The sequence below is a fragment of the Lagopus leucura genome, unplaced genomic scaffold (genome assembly GCF_019238085.1).
Source record: "Lagopus leucura isolate 7727_CA_CO unplaced genomic scaffold, USGS_WTPT01 Super-Scaffold_100001, whole genome shotgun sequence".
NCBI lineage: Eukaryota > Metazoa > Chordata > Aves > Galliformes > Phasianidae > Lagopus > Lagopus leucura.
This window is the reverse complement of record NW_024962262.1, coordinates 86,838,547-86,857,981: the sequence shown is the minus strand read 5'-3', so window position 1 is coordinate 86,857,981 and position 19,435 is coordinate 86,838,547. Positions and strand designations below refer to the sequence as shown.

The 19,435-nt window shown below is 49.8% G+C and overlaps 1 protein-coding gene across 2 annotated transcripts in view; it reads left to right on the top strand.

Annotated features, from left to right (window-relative positions):
• IGSF3 (immunoglobulin superfamily member 3) overlaps positions 1 to 19,435 on the top strand; it is a 77,478-nt gene that overhangs the window by 54,912 nt on the left and 3,131 nt on the right. For both annotated transcript variants that reach the window (XM_042866764.1, XM_042866763.1), the window contains 3 exons: positions 13,419 to 13,829; positions 15,551 to 15,958; positions 18,821 to 19,255. In XM_042866764.1, the coding sequence (XP_042722698.1) occupies positions 13,419 to 13,829; positions 15,551 to 15,958; positions 18,821 to 19,255 (1,254 nt within the window). The remainder of the gene's footprint in view (positions 1 to 13,418; positions 13,830 to 15,550; positions 15,959 to 18,820; positions 19,256 to 19,435) is intronic.

Here is a 19,435-nt window from a genome sequence, read left to right as displayed (position 1 = left end):
AAGTCATCAAGTCCTTGGTGTGCACCAATGGGGAATGTGCACCATCTAGGCAACAAGGATCTGGCTTGGCTGAGGCAGTCAAAAAAACCTATGAGAAAACCTGTACAGCCAGTAGTGTTAGGCACCTTCTGCAGGCTTTGTTGCTGACTTCTTGGTGGGTGGTGCCCCTCATGAGGTCAGGGTAGCTAGCTGTGGAACCCTGCTGAGCAGAATGATTTACTGCTGCCTGAGCCTTAGGGCTGGAGTTCCTGTTTGAAGTGAGGCTTTTTGCACCTTCGAGACTCTTGGATTAGGTCTTTGTAATACTGTCAGTCCTGGCCTTGTGTTCCTGTGCAGAGGAATGCCTCCCTATGGTTTGTCTTCTGGCTTGAGGGTTGTTTTTCTTCCCTCAGTGGCTTTTTTTGTACTCTTCCACCTTCCCCAATCCTTTGCATGTCTTTGTGAAAGCCAGGAGATGCTGCTGCCTCATGAGTTCTCTACCTTCTTTCTTCCCTCCCTCCTTTCCTCCCTCTCTTCCTGCCTCCCTCCCACCCCCCTCCCTCCTTTTCTCTTCTCTCGCCCTCATATCCAGGTTAATCTTCTCTATTTGTCTTGATTATCCTGCCTTGTGAGACGTTTTGCTGCTCTCAAGGTCATGTTTCTGATGTTCATCATTTTAGCATATTTCCCTATGAAACAGCAGTGACTGGAGATCATCCCTGGAGTAATAGGCTTCTTTATGGCATGTCTCTGTGCATGCGTATGTTTGTGAGACAGAGAGGAAGAGAACCTCTGTATTACAGCTCAGTGTGGCCAGGAGGACATTTAAACTATGCTCTGGCAGCCGGTTCCCCTTTACTGGTGCTGTAACCATCAAGTGGTTAACAGAACAAGTGACTCCATGGTTCTTAGCACCTCTCGCTGTCTCTTTTTCAGAAGGGGTCATTTGGGACTGAACAGAGTTGAGTGTCTGAGAATGCTGTCACAGTCCAAGCCTGTGGCCCCAGAAATCCCATCCCCTTAATCTGATACAACTGTTGTCCCAGTCTCTTTCCTTTGCCACTAGCCCTAAGCCCCTACCTTGACACGTATACCAGTGAGTTTGGAGTGAGCTATCTCCACTACAGATCTCTTAGGGGATATGCAATGAAGAGGGCATCTCTGGACATCTTTTAGCAAATTGAGCTAGCATGTCTTTCCAGACTGCAAGTTAATGTTGGGATTCTGATTTTCTCTTGAAACCTCAGCTCCCTGTTTGTCAGAGTGACCTTTCTGTTCGACAGGTTTGAGGTGCAGAAGTGGCAGTCAATATATGTCTGCCTTTTAAGTGTGTTATGGTGAGAAAGGTAAAACAGTGGCTTCCCGATTGCTTCATTAATCTCTCTGCTTTGTGAAGTCCCACATCCTCAAGGGTTTAGGTGCTGGAGCTTCTCCTGGTGTGCTGGTTTGCTGTTTCAGCACTTTGGCCATCTCTTCTTGGCAGTCTTGTGGTGGTATGTGTTTGCAACTGCAGGAGTTGCAGCTCCTGTTCTGAATTGGCATACGTTAACATGGCTGCAACATAATTTCACCTGCTGCTGTATCAGGTAGCCAACAGGAACACTGACGAAATGCAGCTCAAAACATTTGTGTACCTTCTTCTTCCCTGGAAGAAACAAAGTGTGTAGCTCAGAAGGAGGAAGGGAATAAGGCAAGAAATGGCAGCGAGAGCCCAGCTCTGAACTGAAGGTCTGTAGGTGGAATGGCAGAAGTGTCCTGTGTGACATCTGGAGCTAGGGTTGACCTTTGGGTGTGGTGTTCCCAGTCCTTGGGGAATTAAGCTATTACATGGACTGGCAGCATGGAGAAAAGCCCTGTAGAGGTTGTGATCTGTACGTGTCAGAGCTTGTAGAAAAACAAGGTATTGAGAGGGCATGGTGTTTGTTGCTTGGTGTTGGATACATTGGTGGATGAATGCCCACCAGCAGCAACAGTAATACCTGAAGCTCCAGTATTTCTCTTTCATGGCTGACTTCCATAGTGTCAGGCTAAGAGGCACACTGCCACAGGCAGCTTCTATGTGTTTTCAATGGAGAGCAAGTTGCACTGCCGTAGAGTGAGTGCTGGGTTGTAACTTCTATGGGCTGGTTCTGGGGGTCTGGAAAGGAATTGGGGCTAGAGAGGTGATTGGCTAGATTGCCTGTAGCTGTTTCATGTCCTTCCAAGGCAGTGCTCTCCTTCCAGCTTGTGAGCTGCCTGTTTCTTTCTCAGTGAGCTCATGTTGCAGCAAATGGGAAGGAACAATATAAGTCAGTTCAATTCATGCCAGCTGCTTCCCCACAGCCAAAGCTGGCAGGAGATCACGAAGAGGAGCGTGGGCTGAGCTTGGAGCAAGCCCCAAGTGCATGGGTGAAATCTCTTCCCACCTGCAACCTTTTGAGAGGCTTCCATTATCCTGCTCTGCAGACCCTGGGTCTTTTAGCACCTGAAGTTAGGGCTTCCTTTGAGGGCCCCTGGCACTCCTTTCCTTGGAGGGGTCAGACATTGGGAGCACTCCCTGATGCTGTGGTGTTAGAGGAAGACGCGGTACAAGTGGTTCCTTTTGAATCCAGGTGAAAGTGTTTGCATTTATCAGTTCCTCACACGTTGCTGGGAGAACATATGCCCTGTAATGCCTTATGGAGCCCAGGAGGGATGCGGGAGGTGTACGGGGGACAGGGAGGACCTGAGAGCTTAGCAGCCTTGCTTAGTTTGTGGCTCTTTTGCAGATCTTGGTTCTCCCTGCCAAGTTTACAGAGGTGGAGCAGCTGAGACTGGGCAGGCTACTTGCAAGCAGTGTGAGTTTGTGCAGTCTGTGGGACACAGACAAGGGCAGCAGACAGTCCCTGGCAGCGCAGTAGGTGGGGGGGCTGTGCTGTGATCTGAGCAGGCTAGGACGTCTGGGTATAATTCTTTTGGCAAGAAGGCTCTAGCAGATTTGTACTGGTGTATTAAATTGCTATTGTCCTTGTGTGCATTCCCTGACTTATCTTTCCCCTGCAGTGAGTGTGGGGTGATTTGGCAGATCTCTGGGGGTCTGATCACAGCTTCTTCACAGGAGCTGGCTCTGGAGAGGTGGGCTGGCTTCACTGCAGGGATCACTCTCTCCCAGTCCCCATGTACAGCTTGACACAGCCCTTCTTGGCCCCACACTGCAAGCTGCATGCAGACAGTTCACCTCTGATAAATGCACGGCCACCTTGTGCCCACAAGTTGATTTCTTTTTCCCATCTTCTGCCCTTCCTGTTCATCCCTCCTGGCGTCATCTCTCCGCTGGCCCTTTCATGACTAATCCTGAGGCTGGCACAAAGGGAGAAACTGCAATCACCTCTATAAATCTGTCCTCTTGCTACTGTTTTTTTTGACAGTAATGAACGTGGGAGGAGGGATGAGGAGGAGTGAAGTGAGATGAGAACTGAGCATACACTGGGCTGCTGGGCTTCTTGCTGCTTTTTCACAAGCTGGGCTATGACAGATTGATTGACCTGGGAGCCATCGAGCAAACAAGACGTCAGACTCTTCATTAGAGCATTAATTAGCTTCCAGGGTCTCTCCAGGGGCTGCTCCATAAAGTTTGGTTTACAAGAAGCTGTCTGGTTGAAACTTAATGTGGAGGGGGAGGGAGAAGGCTCCTCAGCTAGCCTTGGAGTGGGGGGGAACAGTTGTGCCTTCACTTTCTTTGGGATCAGCATGAGACAGGGCTTTGTTGCCCCAGCTGTCCTGTGCCTGGAGGGGTGCAGAGCTGTTGCTCTAAATGTGACCTCTGGCAGCAGACTCACTGAGTTTGAGTGGCTAGAGAAACCTGAGGAGAGAGAAGAGGACTCTTACCTTGTGGTCCAAGCTGTCCCTGGCGGTTGCAGAGAGGCAGATCAGCATCCTACTCATCCTTCTCTCTAAAGACATGGTCAGCAGCCAAGCAGGTGGTGACCATACAGACAGGGGATGGACAAGAACTGGAAAAATGAACTGCCTTATGGCATTCTTAACACTGGGAGAGGGATTTGGGATTTTTCAAACAGTTGCCAAGACACAGCAGGTCTGTGCAGAGGTCTGTGAGACTTTTTCTAATTGATAAAAATTGAGTACTACTACCTTTCTTCCTTCTGATTTCTTAATAATGTCTATGTCCAAGGACTCCTCCTGTGTTTGAATGTGGAAGAAGCCTTTTCTACATTGATGGCAGTGGTGTACTGACCATTCCCAGACTCTTCAGTGGAGGCTCTAATGAGTGTGAACCAAAAGATGCATGCTTTGAAACCGAATACTTTTGGCTGCTGGCAGAATCCAACAATAAAGTTCAACAACGAAAGTTAATGAGGTAGAAACTGCCCTGCACAAGTGGAGTCTGGAAACTTATCTCAAGTTTGCTGCTTGCTTGATTTCAGAATGGTTTTGTTCTGTAGAATAGCACTGCTTCCCTGCTTTAAAGCCTTCTGCTCCATCTGGCAAATAGCTGTGCTCTCGCATGAGTGATGGAGGAGTTCAAGAGGCACTCAGCAGGGACAGGAGGCTGCTCGTCTGCAGTCATGACTATGGTGCAGAGCAGCCTCCTGTCCCCCATGTGCTCAGAGCTTCACTCCTTCCCCCTTGCTGCCCACAGGTGAGACCTGCTGTCCTGCTTCAGAGCTGCTGCTCCTCCCTGCCAGCTTTCAGCACGCTGAGCAAGCGGGAGGACAGGGCTCGGTTGTGCATGATTTAGGGCTGTGCCTTTGTGCAGACCTGCATTAACGGCCCAGCTGGAGCCCTTTTTCTCCTCCAGTTGGCACAGGTGGGTTTGCTTCCTCCACCTCTTTTCCCTTGGGCTTGTATTCATGGCAGCCTCTCAGCCTTGCACATTTGCCCTGGGTTGGGTGTCTTGGGGCAGCTGGACTTGCTGCTGCCTGTTTGGCATAGTTATTCATCTCAGACTGGTCCCCTGGTGTGCTTTTTCTCTACACCTGCTCCCAACACCCTCATCTCTCTGTATTGTCACTGTCATATACCAAGGGCCCAGTCTTCTCACTGCTATTATGGTGATATCATAGAATCATGGAATTGTTTGAGTTGGAAGGGACCTTTAAAGGTCATCTAGCCTAACTCTGCTGTGATGAACAGCTAGGTCAGGTGCTCAGAACCCTGTCCAGCCTCACATTGAATGTCTCCAGGACGTTGCTTTGTAAATACAGATTTGAAGTGCAGTTTTGCCCATGGACACATCTGCGTGAGGAAAACAAAAAAACTGCCATGTCCACATGAGCCCACTTGTGGGCAGGGGGAAGGAGTTTGTGCCAAATGTGTTCGACATTCTTGGTTCTGTGGCAGGGGTGCTGATCTTAGCCTTGTGGGATCAGAGCTGGGTTTCACCTGCCCTTGCCTTTGGTTTCTCATTGCTGATGTGGGAATGTACTTGGCTGCTCCTCAGGTTTGCTTGTGAACTGTTGCTGTAAGCCTGATGATCACATTGCTGACTGCAGTCAGTTAAAAATCAGGGCTTCCCTTGGGGCTTCAGCCTGCAAAATGCACCCGTGAGCATAGCCCGAGAAGCTGGATTTTAAATGTGTGAAGCACCTCAGATGAATTCAATGAAGTTGAGGAGCTGGAATGCATTCTTGTACCTAGCAGGACTTAACTCTGCTCCACCTGCTTCGTGTGTGCCCACTGATCTTGCTGCAGGATGTCTCACTTCTCAGCCCCCAAACAAAACTGATGACATCAGGAGATGTTAGCTGTGTGCAGAATACGCTGCTCTTTCAAATTAGTGCTCTTCCCAGTTACATTTTGCACTTCAAATTTTTCACTTCCATTTTAGAGCATTGTGTTGCTCTCTGCTACCTCATGAGTGGCCTTTTGATGCTGCTTGGAGTATGCTTATGCAGAAGCAGAACATCAGCCTGTTGGCAGACTGTGCCCATAAAACTTCTCTGATGTTGTCTTGAACGTCTTCTCCCCACCCTCCTCAGCTTCTCATTGATTTCCTGCTTGCTCTCCTTGAACTGAAATATTCTGCAGTGAGCAGTCCTTCAGCATTTGCTCACTCAAAAGCTTTGTGCATTCCTCGTGTCTTTGAAGCACTCAAAAGCAGCCATTAGGGTGGCTCTGGGACTGCCAGCCCTTTGGGTAGAGAGCACTGGTTTCCCCCTTCTCTTTTCCCCAGTCCATGGAGCCTAGGGCCTTCTGCTGGGCTCCATGAGATGAGTAGCCCAGTCCCAATTACTGTGAATACCCTGCTCTTGGCCTCCACAGGTGTTGGTTCGACTGATGGACTGGGGTGTCTTCTACTGCAGGTGATGGCTTCTCAGCAATTTTGCTCTTCAGCACAACAGTCACCTGCATAGTCAGGTGGTTTAGCAGTGCCCACGTAAAGGAAGTAACTTCAGTAAAACAAGCCTAGCCATTTTTTCTAGTGGTGGTTTCACCTGTGAAGCTAATGGCCCTATGTCAGCAGAACATATAAGGGCAATTTCTATAGCAATGTTTTTCAAGAACTCTGGTTCTTAAGGGACTGATTATTTTTTGTTTTCTGCCTGTCCTGTCATTGGTCGAAGACTTAAACGCTGGGTTCATTTAAGCTGCAGCCTGCTTACGTCGAAATGGGAGACTATGGACATGCTAAATCTATGGCTTAGAGTGTTTTATCTTAACGTGTATATATAACAGTTGTCTCCCAGGGCCATTGTACTTGCTTAAGTAGAAATTTGGGATGCTATCAAAGAAAATTCCTACAGTTTTCCCTGTCCTGTATAATAGGGAAGCATAGTGTCCAGAGAATGATGGATCTGTACTCTATCCCACTGTAATACTTCCTCTGTCCTTAAGAAGTTTAAGATGACAGTGTGTTGAGAAATGTCAGATGGCTCATTTCTTTCAGTTGTTCTTCCACACAGTAGATGGATTCATCAATTAGTTTATGGAGGCAGCAGTATCATGAACTCATGAATCATGAGTTTAGGTTTCACAAGGCAAGTGGAGCTGTGCACTTGATTGTGCAGAGGGAAATGATCCTTAGCTCTGGCACTTAAGCTGGTGACATGGTCCTGTTTCATTCCTTATGCCACCATTGATCCTACTGCAGCAAATTAACCTGGTGAAAAGAAATAATTAACGATGAGTGGGGTGAGTGAGCTCTTGTATGGATTTGGTTGTATCTTTCCCAAGTATCTGTGCACTGACAGCTGGAGCTGGCAGAGCTGCTGCAGGTAGTACAAAAAGCCTCACAATCCTATGTGAGGTCTGTCTGGGGGGCTTGCTGTCTGGATGGCAAGAAAATGGCATTGCATGTCACTCTTAGCATCTCATGTCACTGTGTGTAGCAGCCAGCTGTTCAGTGGGAGCCTCTGAAGCAGCACAAGTCAAACCTAGTGAGCATGAAGAAGACAAATTGCAGTCACAGTTAGGGAGAGCAGCTCTATGCTAGGATGTGCCTCAAACTTTTCAGGTGTCTGTCTGACACTCGGTAAGGAATTGTGGCCATTAACGGCCAGACTCCAGAATGACTTGGGGGTTTGTGCGTGGTGCTGCCATATGTGTTGTAACTTGCCCTTTGGCTATGTTTAATTACTTTTTTTTTTTTCCTAATTGACATAGCACTCTTTTGTTTGAATTCTTTCTGATGAAGGGCTGATTAAATATCTGTGTGTTTTTGTGGTTTGTTTTTTTTCCTTTCTTTATCCTTGGCGGCTGTAGCTTGGTACTGAATTTATCTTCTGGTGATCCTATCTCCATACTTTAATTTACAAGTGATCAGTGAGCCGTACGTTGTTCTCTGACAGCAGGCACAACTCATGCTGAGAGCCGTTTATTCCCTCCCCTCCCCTCTCCCGCACAACTTACACATTTATTTCAGGGTTTGACAGGAAGGTTTCTAATTTTAGAGCGGTGGGGCATTTTGACTTGGGTTATATCTGTGTTTGTTTTTATTCCTCCAAGGTAAATTGTCCTCGAGTCCTTGCTGTCCTGCAGGGAGACATGGTTTCTCAGGAGGACTGTGAGGTGTGTCCCCAGGCTTAGCTGCAGGTCCTGGACCCTAGAGCCACTGGCTTCCCAGCTTCCTCCATCCCACACAGCGTTCTCCAGCTATGTCTGAAGATGCTCCTGGGTTTTAAGGAGACTTTCTAGGTCACAAATGCACACTTCCCCAAGGCCTGGCCCACCTGAGGAGAGGCAACGACTACTCCAGAAAGGGTTAACGTTTCCTCTCCTTTCCGTGGAGCTGCTCTCACAGTAATTCAATCATGTCAGCCTGTTTGCAGGCAATAATTCATTGTTATACGAACACTGCAGTAAAGTGACAAGTTAATAACGGCAGTAATAATGGCAGGCAAAGTCTAATGCTATTTCCCATTCTCCTACTCCTGTTGCACCAGCAGAGGCCCATGTTGGCTAATGCAATTTGCAAACTCACTAATCCAGTTTCAGTAGGGATTGTGTTCTATTAAAAGAGAATAACAGCAGTCGGTAGCTGTGCTGCCATGTTCCTGGCCCCTCTGGGAGACTGTGCTGGCACTGGAAGTCTTTGTCTTTGCAGTGATTCCTGTGCAACACTTAAGCCTATCAAGTGAGCTCCTCGTAGGACCCATTCCTCTTTCTCCTTAAAATGAACACCTTTCCTCTGGCTCCTCTCTTCTGTGGAAGAGCCACTTCTTGCAGTTCCTACATCTTCTCCTTTGTGCATTAACTTGCTTTCAGCTAGCCTAGTGAGCACAAGGCACCCATCCCTTGTCATGTGGTCATTGTGCTGACGTGTGCTTGCTTGCTCCCATTGCCACTGTTCCCCACGGTCATCAGCGTGTGCCCTTGCAACACACACATGAGAAGGCAGAGGAAGCTCTTCATCTGTGTTTTATGGAAGAGGTGGCAGAGGTGCCAAGTGTTAAAACATGTTGTAGCCTGTGGCAGAGCAGTCATCTGCATACAAGTCTCTTGGAGCCAGGCAAGTAGAATTTAGGGCACAGAGTGCTCTTGGAGAAATGATGAGGCACTTCTGGGTGCATGGCCACTGTCAGCTGTGCTGAAGTGTGACTGGTGCCCCTTGGGTCTTATGCCTGAACATCATCTTGGGGCTTCTGGAAATAGGTCTCTCCTGGCTGACCTTATAGACGCCATCCCTGTTGTCAAACCCTGTGTGAGCTCAGGCTGGCTTGTCCCCATTTCTTCTCTCCCTATAGCCCTCACCTCCAATCAGTGAGATCCCAATGGAGGCTTTTAGAAGTAGGGCAGTACCCAGGGAAACTTCAGTACTTCACCAGTTCTCTCCAGAAAAGCACATCATCTGGAGGAGCGCTCCCCAGAGGGTCACGGTCTCCAAAGTGGGACACAGCAGTCCTTGCTGCCTCCCTGTGCCCACAGCAGGCTCCCTGGAGACTCTGTGGGTTGCTGATGGCTGTCTCCATGCCCACTCCTTCTACCCAATGGCAGCTGCCCGGGGGCATGCAGAGCTCAGTTGCCCCTCAGCTGGCAGCCAGCCCCTTTCTCCTTTGCAATGGGGGCACGTTGGGTTTTGTATGGTATTTTCTGTGATGGGGGGAGCACACCTTCAGCTACAGTTAAATACTGTCATTCATTGCCATAATGGTGATAGTGGTCCCCACATGGAAGGTAAACATTTAGCAGAGGGCTGCTGTTGTATTTTCTTGACAGCTATGAGGGAAGTTGATGTGAAGAGTCTTGAGACAGAGCATCTTTGTATCAGGGCATTTTTAGTTACAGATTGCAGTGTGCTTTAATAAAAGTGAGTGTTGTAACCTCTGCCTGATGATTAGGAAGTAGAGGCAAGAAAGCCACCCACCTTAACAACTGCGAGGAGCACCAGCAGAACTGTACATCATGCCTTCCTTCTCTGAAGACTGGTTTCCCTTCCCCCGAATATCTGCATAACTGTGCTTGCCTAGTGCTTGGCCTGAGGAGACTGCTTGCCTTGTGCTGTTCAAAAAACCCACAAAATATGTATTAGATTGCAGAGTACCTAACCAAACTTTCACCTGCAGTGGCTGTAGGGGTGGGTCAGGCTTGGACCCCAGCCCACAGGTGCAAGCTTCCTGGACCTCATAGAATCACTGAATGTCCCAAGTTAGAAGGGACCCACACAAGGACCATCAAGTCCAGCTCCTGGCTCTGTGCAGGAACACCCAAAATTCAAGCCTTATATCTGAGAATGATGTCTAAATGCTCCTTGAACTCTGGCAGTTTGGGGCTGCAACCACAGCCTGTTCCAGGGCCTGACCCTTAGCCTGGGAAGTACTGTAAAGGGCCTGTAATGCTGGAGAACACTGCGTGAGGTGAGATGGCCAGAGAGAATACAGACCTTCTGTGGACACTTAGAATCCTTGCCAACTTTGCCATCCAAGCAGGGATGCAGCATCCTCATGTCCTGGCCAGACTCCAGCTCCAGTCATCACCCATTTAGCTTCCCGCTGTCCTCCAGCAGAAGTGATGGGATGCCCACACTGGTGCAGGACAGCATTTCTCTGTGTCAGTGGGCAGCTGATAGCTGCAGTCTTGGTGCTGGCTTAAGGGCCCCAGCACTGTTGAAGAATTCACTCAGTTTTGTGTGGCTGATTTATGAAAAATATGAAGGTTGCAACCGTGACTTGTTGCCAGTGTAAATTGAGAGCCTCAAAAGCATATGCAGGGCCAATTACAGCATGTCAAAGTATGATATCCTCTTTACTGGCACCCTCTAGGGAGCTGGGAGATGTTGTGGCAACGGGATTATGGCTTGTCGATAATATGCAGAGTAGTTTCACCTAGACACGTGCATCTGTTTCCCTCCCTAAGCAGATGTTCAGGAGGCTGCTAAGAGAACATCAGCCTCCTAACAGCACAGCAGCAGCTGCCCGTAACCCTGCCAGCTGACACAGTTGCACCCACCACCTGGGTGCTTTGAGCATAGAATCACAGATTTGGGTTGGAAGGGACCTTAGAGTTCATCTAGTGCCAAGCCCTCTGCTATAGGCAGGGATACCTCCCACTAGACCAGGTTGCTCAAAGCCCCATCCAGCCTGGCCTCTAATGGCTCCTGAGAGGGGGCACCCACAAGCTCACAGGGTGCTCAGTGGAGCATGCTGTGCCCTGGGGCAGCCTGTATCAATTCAGCAGGTAGAGGCTGAGCCCCTTCCTGGCCCTCTGCCCAGACACATCCCCAGGCTAGGAAAGGGAGTTTCCCAGTGTTAGAGTGCAAGGTTTGGCTGGCTGAGTGCCTGGGATGTCACATTCAGCAACTACAGCAATTTCCATGTCATGTGGTAACTTAAACATGACCTGGCAAATTGCACAGGACGCAGTAAGATTCTCTTTGCATTGAAGCAGTCTTAACTAGCAGGATGTCTGGGCTGTGGCTCCCTGTGCGGCCTTCTGTCCCAGGGGGAGCACTGCAGAAGTCATCGTCCCATTACTGCAGGCCTGGGCACTGGGGTAGCACCAATTCCAACACACATCTTGGTGCTGAGCAACCCTACCACACACAGCATGTGTGTATATGCTGCATTTTAATAGATATAGGGCTACTGACTTAACATACACAGTTGCTATAGTAACAGAGGTTTCCTTAGTAACGGTTGCAGAAAATAATCCAGCACCAATTAAAAATAAACTGTTTGGAAAGGGGGCTGGGGGAGAAAGGAAGCTGCCGAGCATCACCTTCCACATTATTGGCTCCTCTCTCGGGGACTCAGAAGATTGATTAATGCCTGAAATAACCTTCCTTAAGAGCCCAGAAGGTGGAATGGGCGGGTGGCTGAGGCTGCTGTCCTGGGCTGAAACAAAGGGGATGGATGAATGGTGTGTGTCGGGTGGCGGGGGTGCCACAGAAATACAGTGATGCGATGCTAAATCTCTCCATTAAGTTGAAGTCTTTTAAAGAGGAAGAACGAGGGACTGCTTTCCCTCCTTCTCTCCCTCCACCGTCTGCGTGCCATGCCCGTAACACAGCTTTATTAGCATACTTATTAATGCTGTGTGCAGGGTGGGCTCCAGGGGAATGAGTTACCAGGATGCCTATCTCTGATACTGTACTGAAGCACAAAGTGTCACTGTAGCAGGAGTTTCTTCTTTCTGTTTGATGTTGTTTGTGTATACCCTCTGTCCCCCTGGACTCGTCATCATCACTTGTGCTGGCAGGCATCTGAGACCCTGGGGTCCAGGGGAAGCTGGAAGGAAGGCGGAACTTGAAATGAGAGAGGGGGCAGCGTGTCTTCCTCGCAAACACGGGATGCGTGGGCCAGGTTTCCAGGGCATGGATCTGCACAGCTCCCCTGGCAGATTTCAGTCTTCTGTGCCTGTAGCGCTGCGCTTCATGCAGTACCTCTGGTACCCAACGGGTTTCATTTAGAGATTGTGCACAGGGACTATTCACTCAGCAGCTGCCTGTTCGAGGGGTGCAGCCATGTGAGGTGGTGGTGGAGCTGGGAGAGGTTTGGATGGGCTGGCTGGAACAGCACAGTGCTATGGGCCTTCTGCATCTCAGCTATCGCAAACCATTATAGGCTGTTATTGGGACACCCTTCATCAGTTATTCCTGAATGTCAGCACTCAGGCGAAGGTGGTGGCAGAAGCTGCATGTCTCTTCTGCCCTTTAGCTGGTGAGCTTTCCTCCAGGGCATACCCAGTGCAAGTGTCACATGAGGGCGCCTTGTATCCTCTGCAAGCAGCAGTGCCTTTGGTCCACACTCACTGCAGCTGCTTGAACATGTGCAGGGGAAGGCTCTCTCTCCTCCTACAGGGAGGGGGAAATTGGAAACCAGCGTCACTCTCTCCCCTACATGGACAAGACCTAACGTTGTCCTTGAAGCTGTGACCGCTCAGCTAGCAGAATGGGAACTGCTGTCATGCTTGGGAAGCAAGAGCAGTGGCATGTCTGCGGCTTCTCTCAGGTTACACAATGCATGGTGGACCTGGGGCTGGCAGTCCTGACCACTTCCCTGGCTGTAGCGTGTCTGTGGGTTACTTGTCCCACCAGTGTGACAGCAGTAGAGACTTGTTTAATTCACTCTTCCCGGAAATGGTTTTCTGTGAAACTACTCAACAGCTCATTGGTATAAGCTGTAATTTGTGTGATTCCATCGTCAAAAAACTCACCCTTGTGTCTAGAGAACCGTTGTATAGACAGGGAATTTGAGTTTGGGTGTAGCCTTCTTGCTACGTTTGATGCCTTAGACCACAGTGAGTTGAAAGAAAGGATTTTAGAGGAGAAATTGTGAAAAAAGCAAGTCTCTTGCTGAAAGGACCTGGTGGGAGGATGCAAGAATAGAAGGAAAGCAAAAAAAAAGGGCTTTGGTGAGAGAACATCTAAATGCTTCTGTTCTGAAAGTCTAGTGCAAGTGGGACCCAGGCAAGCGCAGCCACATGTGCAGCTGGAGGAGAGCTCTTGGGTCCTCCCCAGACAGGTGAGTTTCTCTTCCATGTTCACACCGCACCTTTTCTCACCTTCCTTCGTCTCCCCCTGGCAGTGACCAAGCTGCAGGTGAGCAAGTCGAAGCGGAGCATCACCCTGGTGGAGAACCGCCCCATCCCGCTCAACTGCTCGGTGAAATCCCAGACCAGCCCTGACTCGCACTTTGCCGTGCTGTGGTACGTGCACAAGCCCTCCGATGCCGACGGCAAGCTCATCCTGAAGACCACCCACAGCTCAGCCTTCGAGTACGGCACCTACGCCGAGGAGGAGGGGCTGCGGGGCAGGCTGCAGTTTGAGCGCTCAGCATCAGGAGGGCTCTTCAGCCTGACGGTCCAGCGGGCTGAGGTCCGCGACAGCGGCAGCTACTACTGCCATGTGGAGGAGTGGCTGCTCAGCCCCAACCACGCCTGGTACAAGCTGGCAGAGGAGGTGTCGGGACGGACCGAGGTCACTGTCAAGCAACCAGGTACTGCGCAGCACGCTGGTGGGGTCCCCTTTGGTTGATTGAGCGCTTGCTCTCATGCTGAGCAGCTGGCGTCCCTCGCTCTACTTCCCTCTCAGCTTTGTCACTCTTTGCTTTTTGACTCTTTGTATTCTCATGCCCGCACATCCCTGCACAAAGGGATGTTCCTCCTTTCACTTAGGCTGGGTTGATGTACATTCCAGCGTCCCACATGAAGGATGTCAGCTCCCCTCTATTGAAAGAGCTGCTGTAACCAATCTGGTTTCTTTATCTGCAAGAGCGTCATGTAGCAAGAGTGTCAGCTAGCGACCTAATGAGAGAGAACTGCTGTGTGCCTGCCTAGGAAAGCATTGTCATGTTTTGCTGCACAGTCTGTATCGTGGCAGGCATAGAGAGTCTTATCTCTTTTCCCTCTGCACTGTATGCGTGAGATGTGAGTAATGAGCTTAATGAGGTGGGGGAGCTGGCTGCCAGGAGGGGAGAAATCTGCTCTGGTGGTGGTTTCTGTGGTAAAGGAAATCTCTGGTAAAGACAGGCCAGCATAAGCTGGGGACAGAGCCCTGATTTCATGGTAAGATGGGAAGCAGAGGGGCAAAGACCATCTCTGAGAGCAGTCTGCACCCCATGCATGCTGAGGCAGAGTGTCATTACTTCACAAAGAAGCCTGCCGTGATCCTGCTTGCCCCAGATGCCTATTTCTGAGAAAGAAAATCTTTCAGGCAGGGCGGAAACAGCTGGATAGCAGGACCAGAGTAAGATGCTAAGTGAGTTTTCTCTTGTCTGGATTTGGCTAGCTCAGTGTAGACTCTATCTGAAAGGGTGTGGGAAGGGTATCGGGTATGGTCCATAGCCAGTGCCCAAAGTGTTTGTTCTCCTGGTTGTGCAGGGAGCACAGCATGCCAGAGCACACTGTTCATTGCTGGTCCCAGCTGCTTGTTTCCATCTGCAAGTTCTCAAGATGGCTGTGGGGCAGTCAGGGAGGGGAACGCTGTGATCTGTCCCCTCCTCTTCATCACCTGCCTCTCACTGTGCAGTGCCAATTGCTTACTGCAGCAGCTGTACCAGGAAAGTCCAAGCTGTGCCCCTTCATCAAGGTCGTGAAGGAATTAGGAGTGTACCACACGTCATTTTGCATAAAAGAGCTGATTGCAATCACTCCCACTGTATCAATGAAGTTATGGAGCAAAAACCAGGGGCATTCCCAATGCGGCGAAACACTGTGTGACTTTGCCCTTGTGCCACTTCTTGTTTTGCAGCAGTATTTCCCTATAATCAGCAGTCCCTCCTCTGCTTTTTTTTCCTTTTCCCAAAGCAGGAGAGCTTACTGGTTGGGGTGTGACCAGGCTCGTGCCTTCCACAACAGGAAAATGTGAGAAAATTGAGCTGTGACCTCTCTTCACGAGGTTTCACGCACCCGGGACCCCCCAGGTCCTAGTAGGAGATGTGGAGTTTCCCACTTCTCTGTGCCAAATGGTCAGAAGGCCCATCTCATTTTCTTTTCCTTCTCTCTTCCTTTTTTTCCTTCTTTTCCTCTTTTTCTTCATCACACTATAGGATTGTAGACCTGAGGGAAGGGCATGTGGGGAGACACAGGACCCTTGCAGCCTTCGGTCACCTTGCATTTGAGGGAAATGGTTAGCAGGTATGGTGGTGATGAGTTGACAGCTGGACTAACTGATCGTAACCTTAATGATTCTTTGTTTTCTTGCGGTCCTTTCCTGCAGATAACCGCCTGCACGTGAACCAAACCCACAGGAACATCACAGTGCTGGAGAACCAGTGGGTGATGTTGGAGTGCCAGGTCAGCAGCCGGACCAGCCCTTCCTCACAGCTCCAGGTGGAATGGTACGTCTGGAGGCCAGGCCACCCAGAGAAGGAAGCCGTGGCCCGGCTGAGCCGTCAGAACACTCTGCGCTACGGGGACCTGGCAACACTGGGGAATCTACGGGGCCGGCTCCACCTGGAGAGCCCATCACCGGGCCTCTACCTGCTCTCCATCCAGAACGCCACTGTGCGGGATAGCGGGGCCTATGACTGCCGTGTGGAGGAGTGGCTGCTTGACCCCAGCGACCGCTGGTATAAGCGGGCAGAGGACCTCTCCGGGCTCACCACCCTCATCGTAAAGCAGCCAGGTGAGGGGGGTCTCATGCCACTGGCTTTGAGCAGTTCTCTGCCCTCTTGGATCGATGCAACAGGGCACCATATGTGTGTCACTGGTGGTGAGTCTGGGCAGAGGTTGGGACCACTGTGCTATGGGCCACAACAATGCTTTCTTGGCTGTCTTCATTGCCTTTTTCTGAAAGAGGCATGCTGCAAGCCCTGCAGAGCTTAGATAGATCTGCGATTTTTGTCACCACTGCACCTATATTTTTCTTTTTTAACAGCGCATTTGTCAAATTCATAGAATAAACTTTAGATGTTATTCACATTTGGATTGAAAGTCAGATAGCAGAAGCACTCTGTGCTTCCCAGACATGTGCCCAAGGCGCCGGGTCCTTGCATAGGAAGAAAGCAGCAGTGGAGTCAAGGTATTCAGTGATGTGCAGGCAGTTTGGCATGATGCTGCTCCCTGTTCCACAGGTAAAGAAGTACATGTAGGGCATGCAGCTCCATGGCTGTGTGGACTGGGACCAGGCAACTCATTACTGGCTAGGAAGAGCCAGCCAGTGTGAGCGAGTGGATACTTGTCGTTGGCCAGGAGGCATGAGAGGCCCCCCTCTCAGTCATAATAATGATTCAGGTGCCCTCTGTTCCATAACACTGTTTTGGCTATGTCCAGACCACAGGGAGGCAGGGATCAGGATGTTTTTCGTGCTTTCTTTTGTCCTTGGGGGGGAAAAGTGCTGAAGAACTTCAAAGCAGGGAGAAAATTCCAGTTCTGTCAGTTTTAATAATAGATAACAAGAGGCAAGGACAATTTGCCTTGGGAAACACGGATTCTGTAGCTTTTAGGCAAGTGACTCCATATTAAATGCCTGTTTGAAAGGAAGGCTGTAGGTCCAACAAAAGTTACAGTCCTTACTCGCTGGGTACCTTCCAGCTTTAAAAAAAAAAAACATTCTGTGCTAGTATCTTTTGGTGCTGTATGCTTGCACATTTCATCACAGTGTCAATGACGTAGCTCTGCCACAGAGCTGGCAAAACAGTACAGTTCTGGGAAGGTTTTTGCTATAATTCCTTGCAGAGAAGATTTATGCTGCAGAGCAGGAGTTGTCTCAGGGGACAGCCCAGCTTTTGTTCACAAAGTCCTTGTTCTCAAAGCTTCTCTGTGTGAGATGGCTTCAGTAGAGGGTCCCCAGGGTCCCTGGGCAGTCCCTGTACCTTGTGTGCCTGCACAGTGTGAGTGGAGCTCCTCATTCAGGCTAAATATTGCCAGACTTAGTGGACGAGGGACTGAGTGTGAGGAGAAATCCTTTAGGTTCTTTCTGAATTGTGGGAAGATGTGGAGTGGGAAGAAGAGGATGAGTTGGGGGTGCACTAATTTAATATATATAGATATGTATAAAGTGTTTTGTTGTTGTTGTTTTTTTTTCCTCATGGCAGGCGGTACCTAAAAAATGAGTGAATTTAAAAATAGATAGCTTGTGACTCACGTCTCATTAGTGAGGATCTCCATACTCATTTTCCAGTACCATAGTTGTGAGCAAAGAGAAAAAAAAAAAGCCTCTCGGCATCTTCAGAGTGCAATTCTCTTTCTGTTTAACTTGCTGAGATGGGGGAGGCTGTTTGTTTTGACAAGCCATTTCATTTCCTTCCCTTCCTCCTTTTTACCTCAGAAGTCCCTGAAATCTCAAGGCTTACCTCATTCCTGTAGGAATCTCCTGAGGAAGATGGGAGCCGAAAACACTCGTGTTGCCTACAGCCTTAACAGCTCTGGCCTTAATGAAAATTTTCCACAGGAAAAACTTATAGGATGGGTGCCATAGTGCAAAGCCCATTCTCCTTCTCCTTGGGGAGGGCACCCACAGCCTGCAGACTTCACTCTGGGGCACAGCAGTACCTAGTGCCCTCTCCCACAGGGCCATCTCCCACCCAGCTACCTGCAAGAGGTAGGGATTGCCCTGCTGTCAGCACTAGGGGAGAAAGGGGCCTCTCCTCAGCGAGCTGCTTGCCTTGCCCTTAGTTCTGAACTTGTGCATTAGGAAGGGCTTTTAATCTTTAAATGAAAGCTTAGATCTGGGCTGATTGTGATCCCCGGAGTATGTGTTCCCTGGCAGGATGACTAAATCAGATGTTAATTGCTCCTGAAGTCAGCCTTTAATCAACTCATCTTAGTTCTGGCCACTGTATCTCAGTTAGCTACAAACATCTCTCTAGCCTTGCAGCAAGAAAAAAGAAACAGAAACGTTAGGAAGCGTCCTTGCTGTTTTTGTTCTGCGGTCATTTCTGCAGAGAAGCCTGTTAACTAATTAACTTCCCAACTCAGTGGAAAAAAAAAAATCTGTCCTCACACGTGTTAGACATACTGATTTTTCAAGTCCGTTGAGCAATTTCGGGCATGCTAAGAGTGGAGTGAAATACACTTTGCTCTGGCAGCTGAGTGGTTGTGATTACTCCTCAGTGCCCGCTGGTACCTCCCGGCACATCCTTTAGTGTGTCTGTGTGAGCTGCAGCAGCACAGGGCTGTCAGTCAGCTAGCTCCAGTTTGGCTCTGGGCCAGGCGGAACACAGCGAGGTGAGGATGCTGCTTCTGTGGGGTTGGCTGCACAGGTGCTTGTGGGACTTGGCAGATCGTGTCAAGCTTTTGGGTTTTGCCTGAGTTGCACCGGCATTGCAACTGGGGGTTTTCAAGAGAAGGGTAGATGTGGCACTGAGGGACATGGTTTGTGGGCATGGTGGGAATGAGCTGATGGTTGGCCTGGGTGACTTTAGTGGTCTTTTCTGACCTGAATGATGCTGCGATTCTGTCCATGATTATGTGTTTGTGCTGGGAAAGGGTGGCTTTGCAGGCAGCATTTTGCTCCATGCTCACCTCTCCTCTTTCGTTATCTCAGAGCCCACCTTGCAGGTGGACACAGCCACTGCCAACCTCACAGTGCAGGAGAAGGAGTCCTTCCAGCTGGACTGCAGCATTCTGTCCCGCTCCAGCCCCGAGTCTCACTTCGCAGTGACATGGTACAACCTCCGAGCCAAAGAGGTGGGTGGCCGTGCTGAAGAGGAAGAGAAGGAAGACGAGGAGGAGAAGGAGGTGGTGCTGAGCGTGGGCCTTGACGCCATTTTCAGCTCTGGGACAGGTCGCTGGCAGGACCGCCTGTGCTTCCAGCGGCTCTCAGCAGTGCTCTTCCGCCTGACAGTGCTGCAGGCCAGTGGTACTGACACGGGCAACTACTCGTGTCGTGTGGAGGAGTGGCTGGCAGACCCCAGTGGTGTGTGGTACCGGCTGGCCGAGGAGGAGTCAGGCACAGTTGCTGTTCACGTGCAGGATGCAGGTGAGAAGAGTCAATGTCCCCAGGCATCCCACTCTTTCTCTAGGGAATTCTCTAGCACTCGTGTAACTCTTAGTGGGAGATAAACCTGAAACATGGCCTGTGATACCTTTCTTCTGGTGCTCCATTTTCCAGTATTGATGTCTTTCTCATAGCGCAATCTCCTGAATTGATACAGATTAA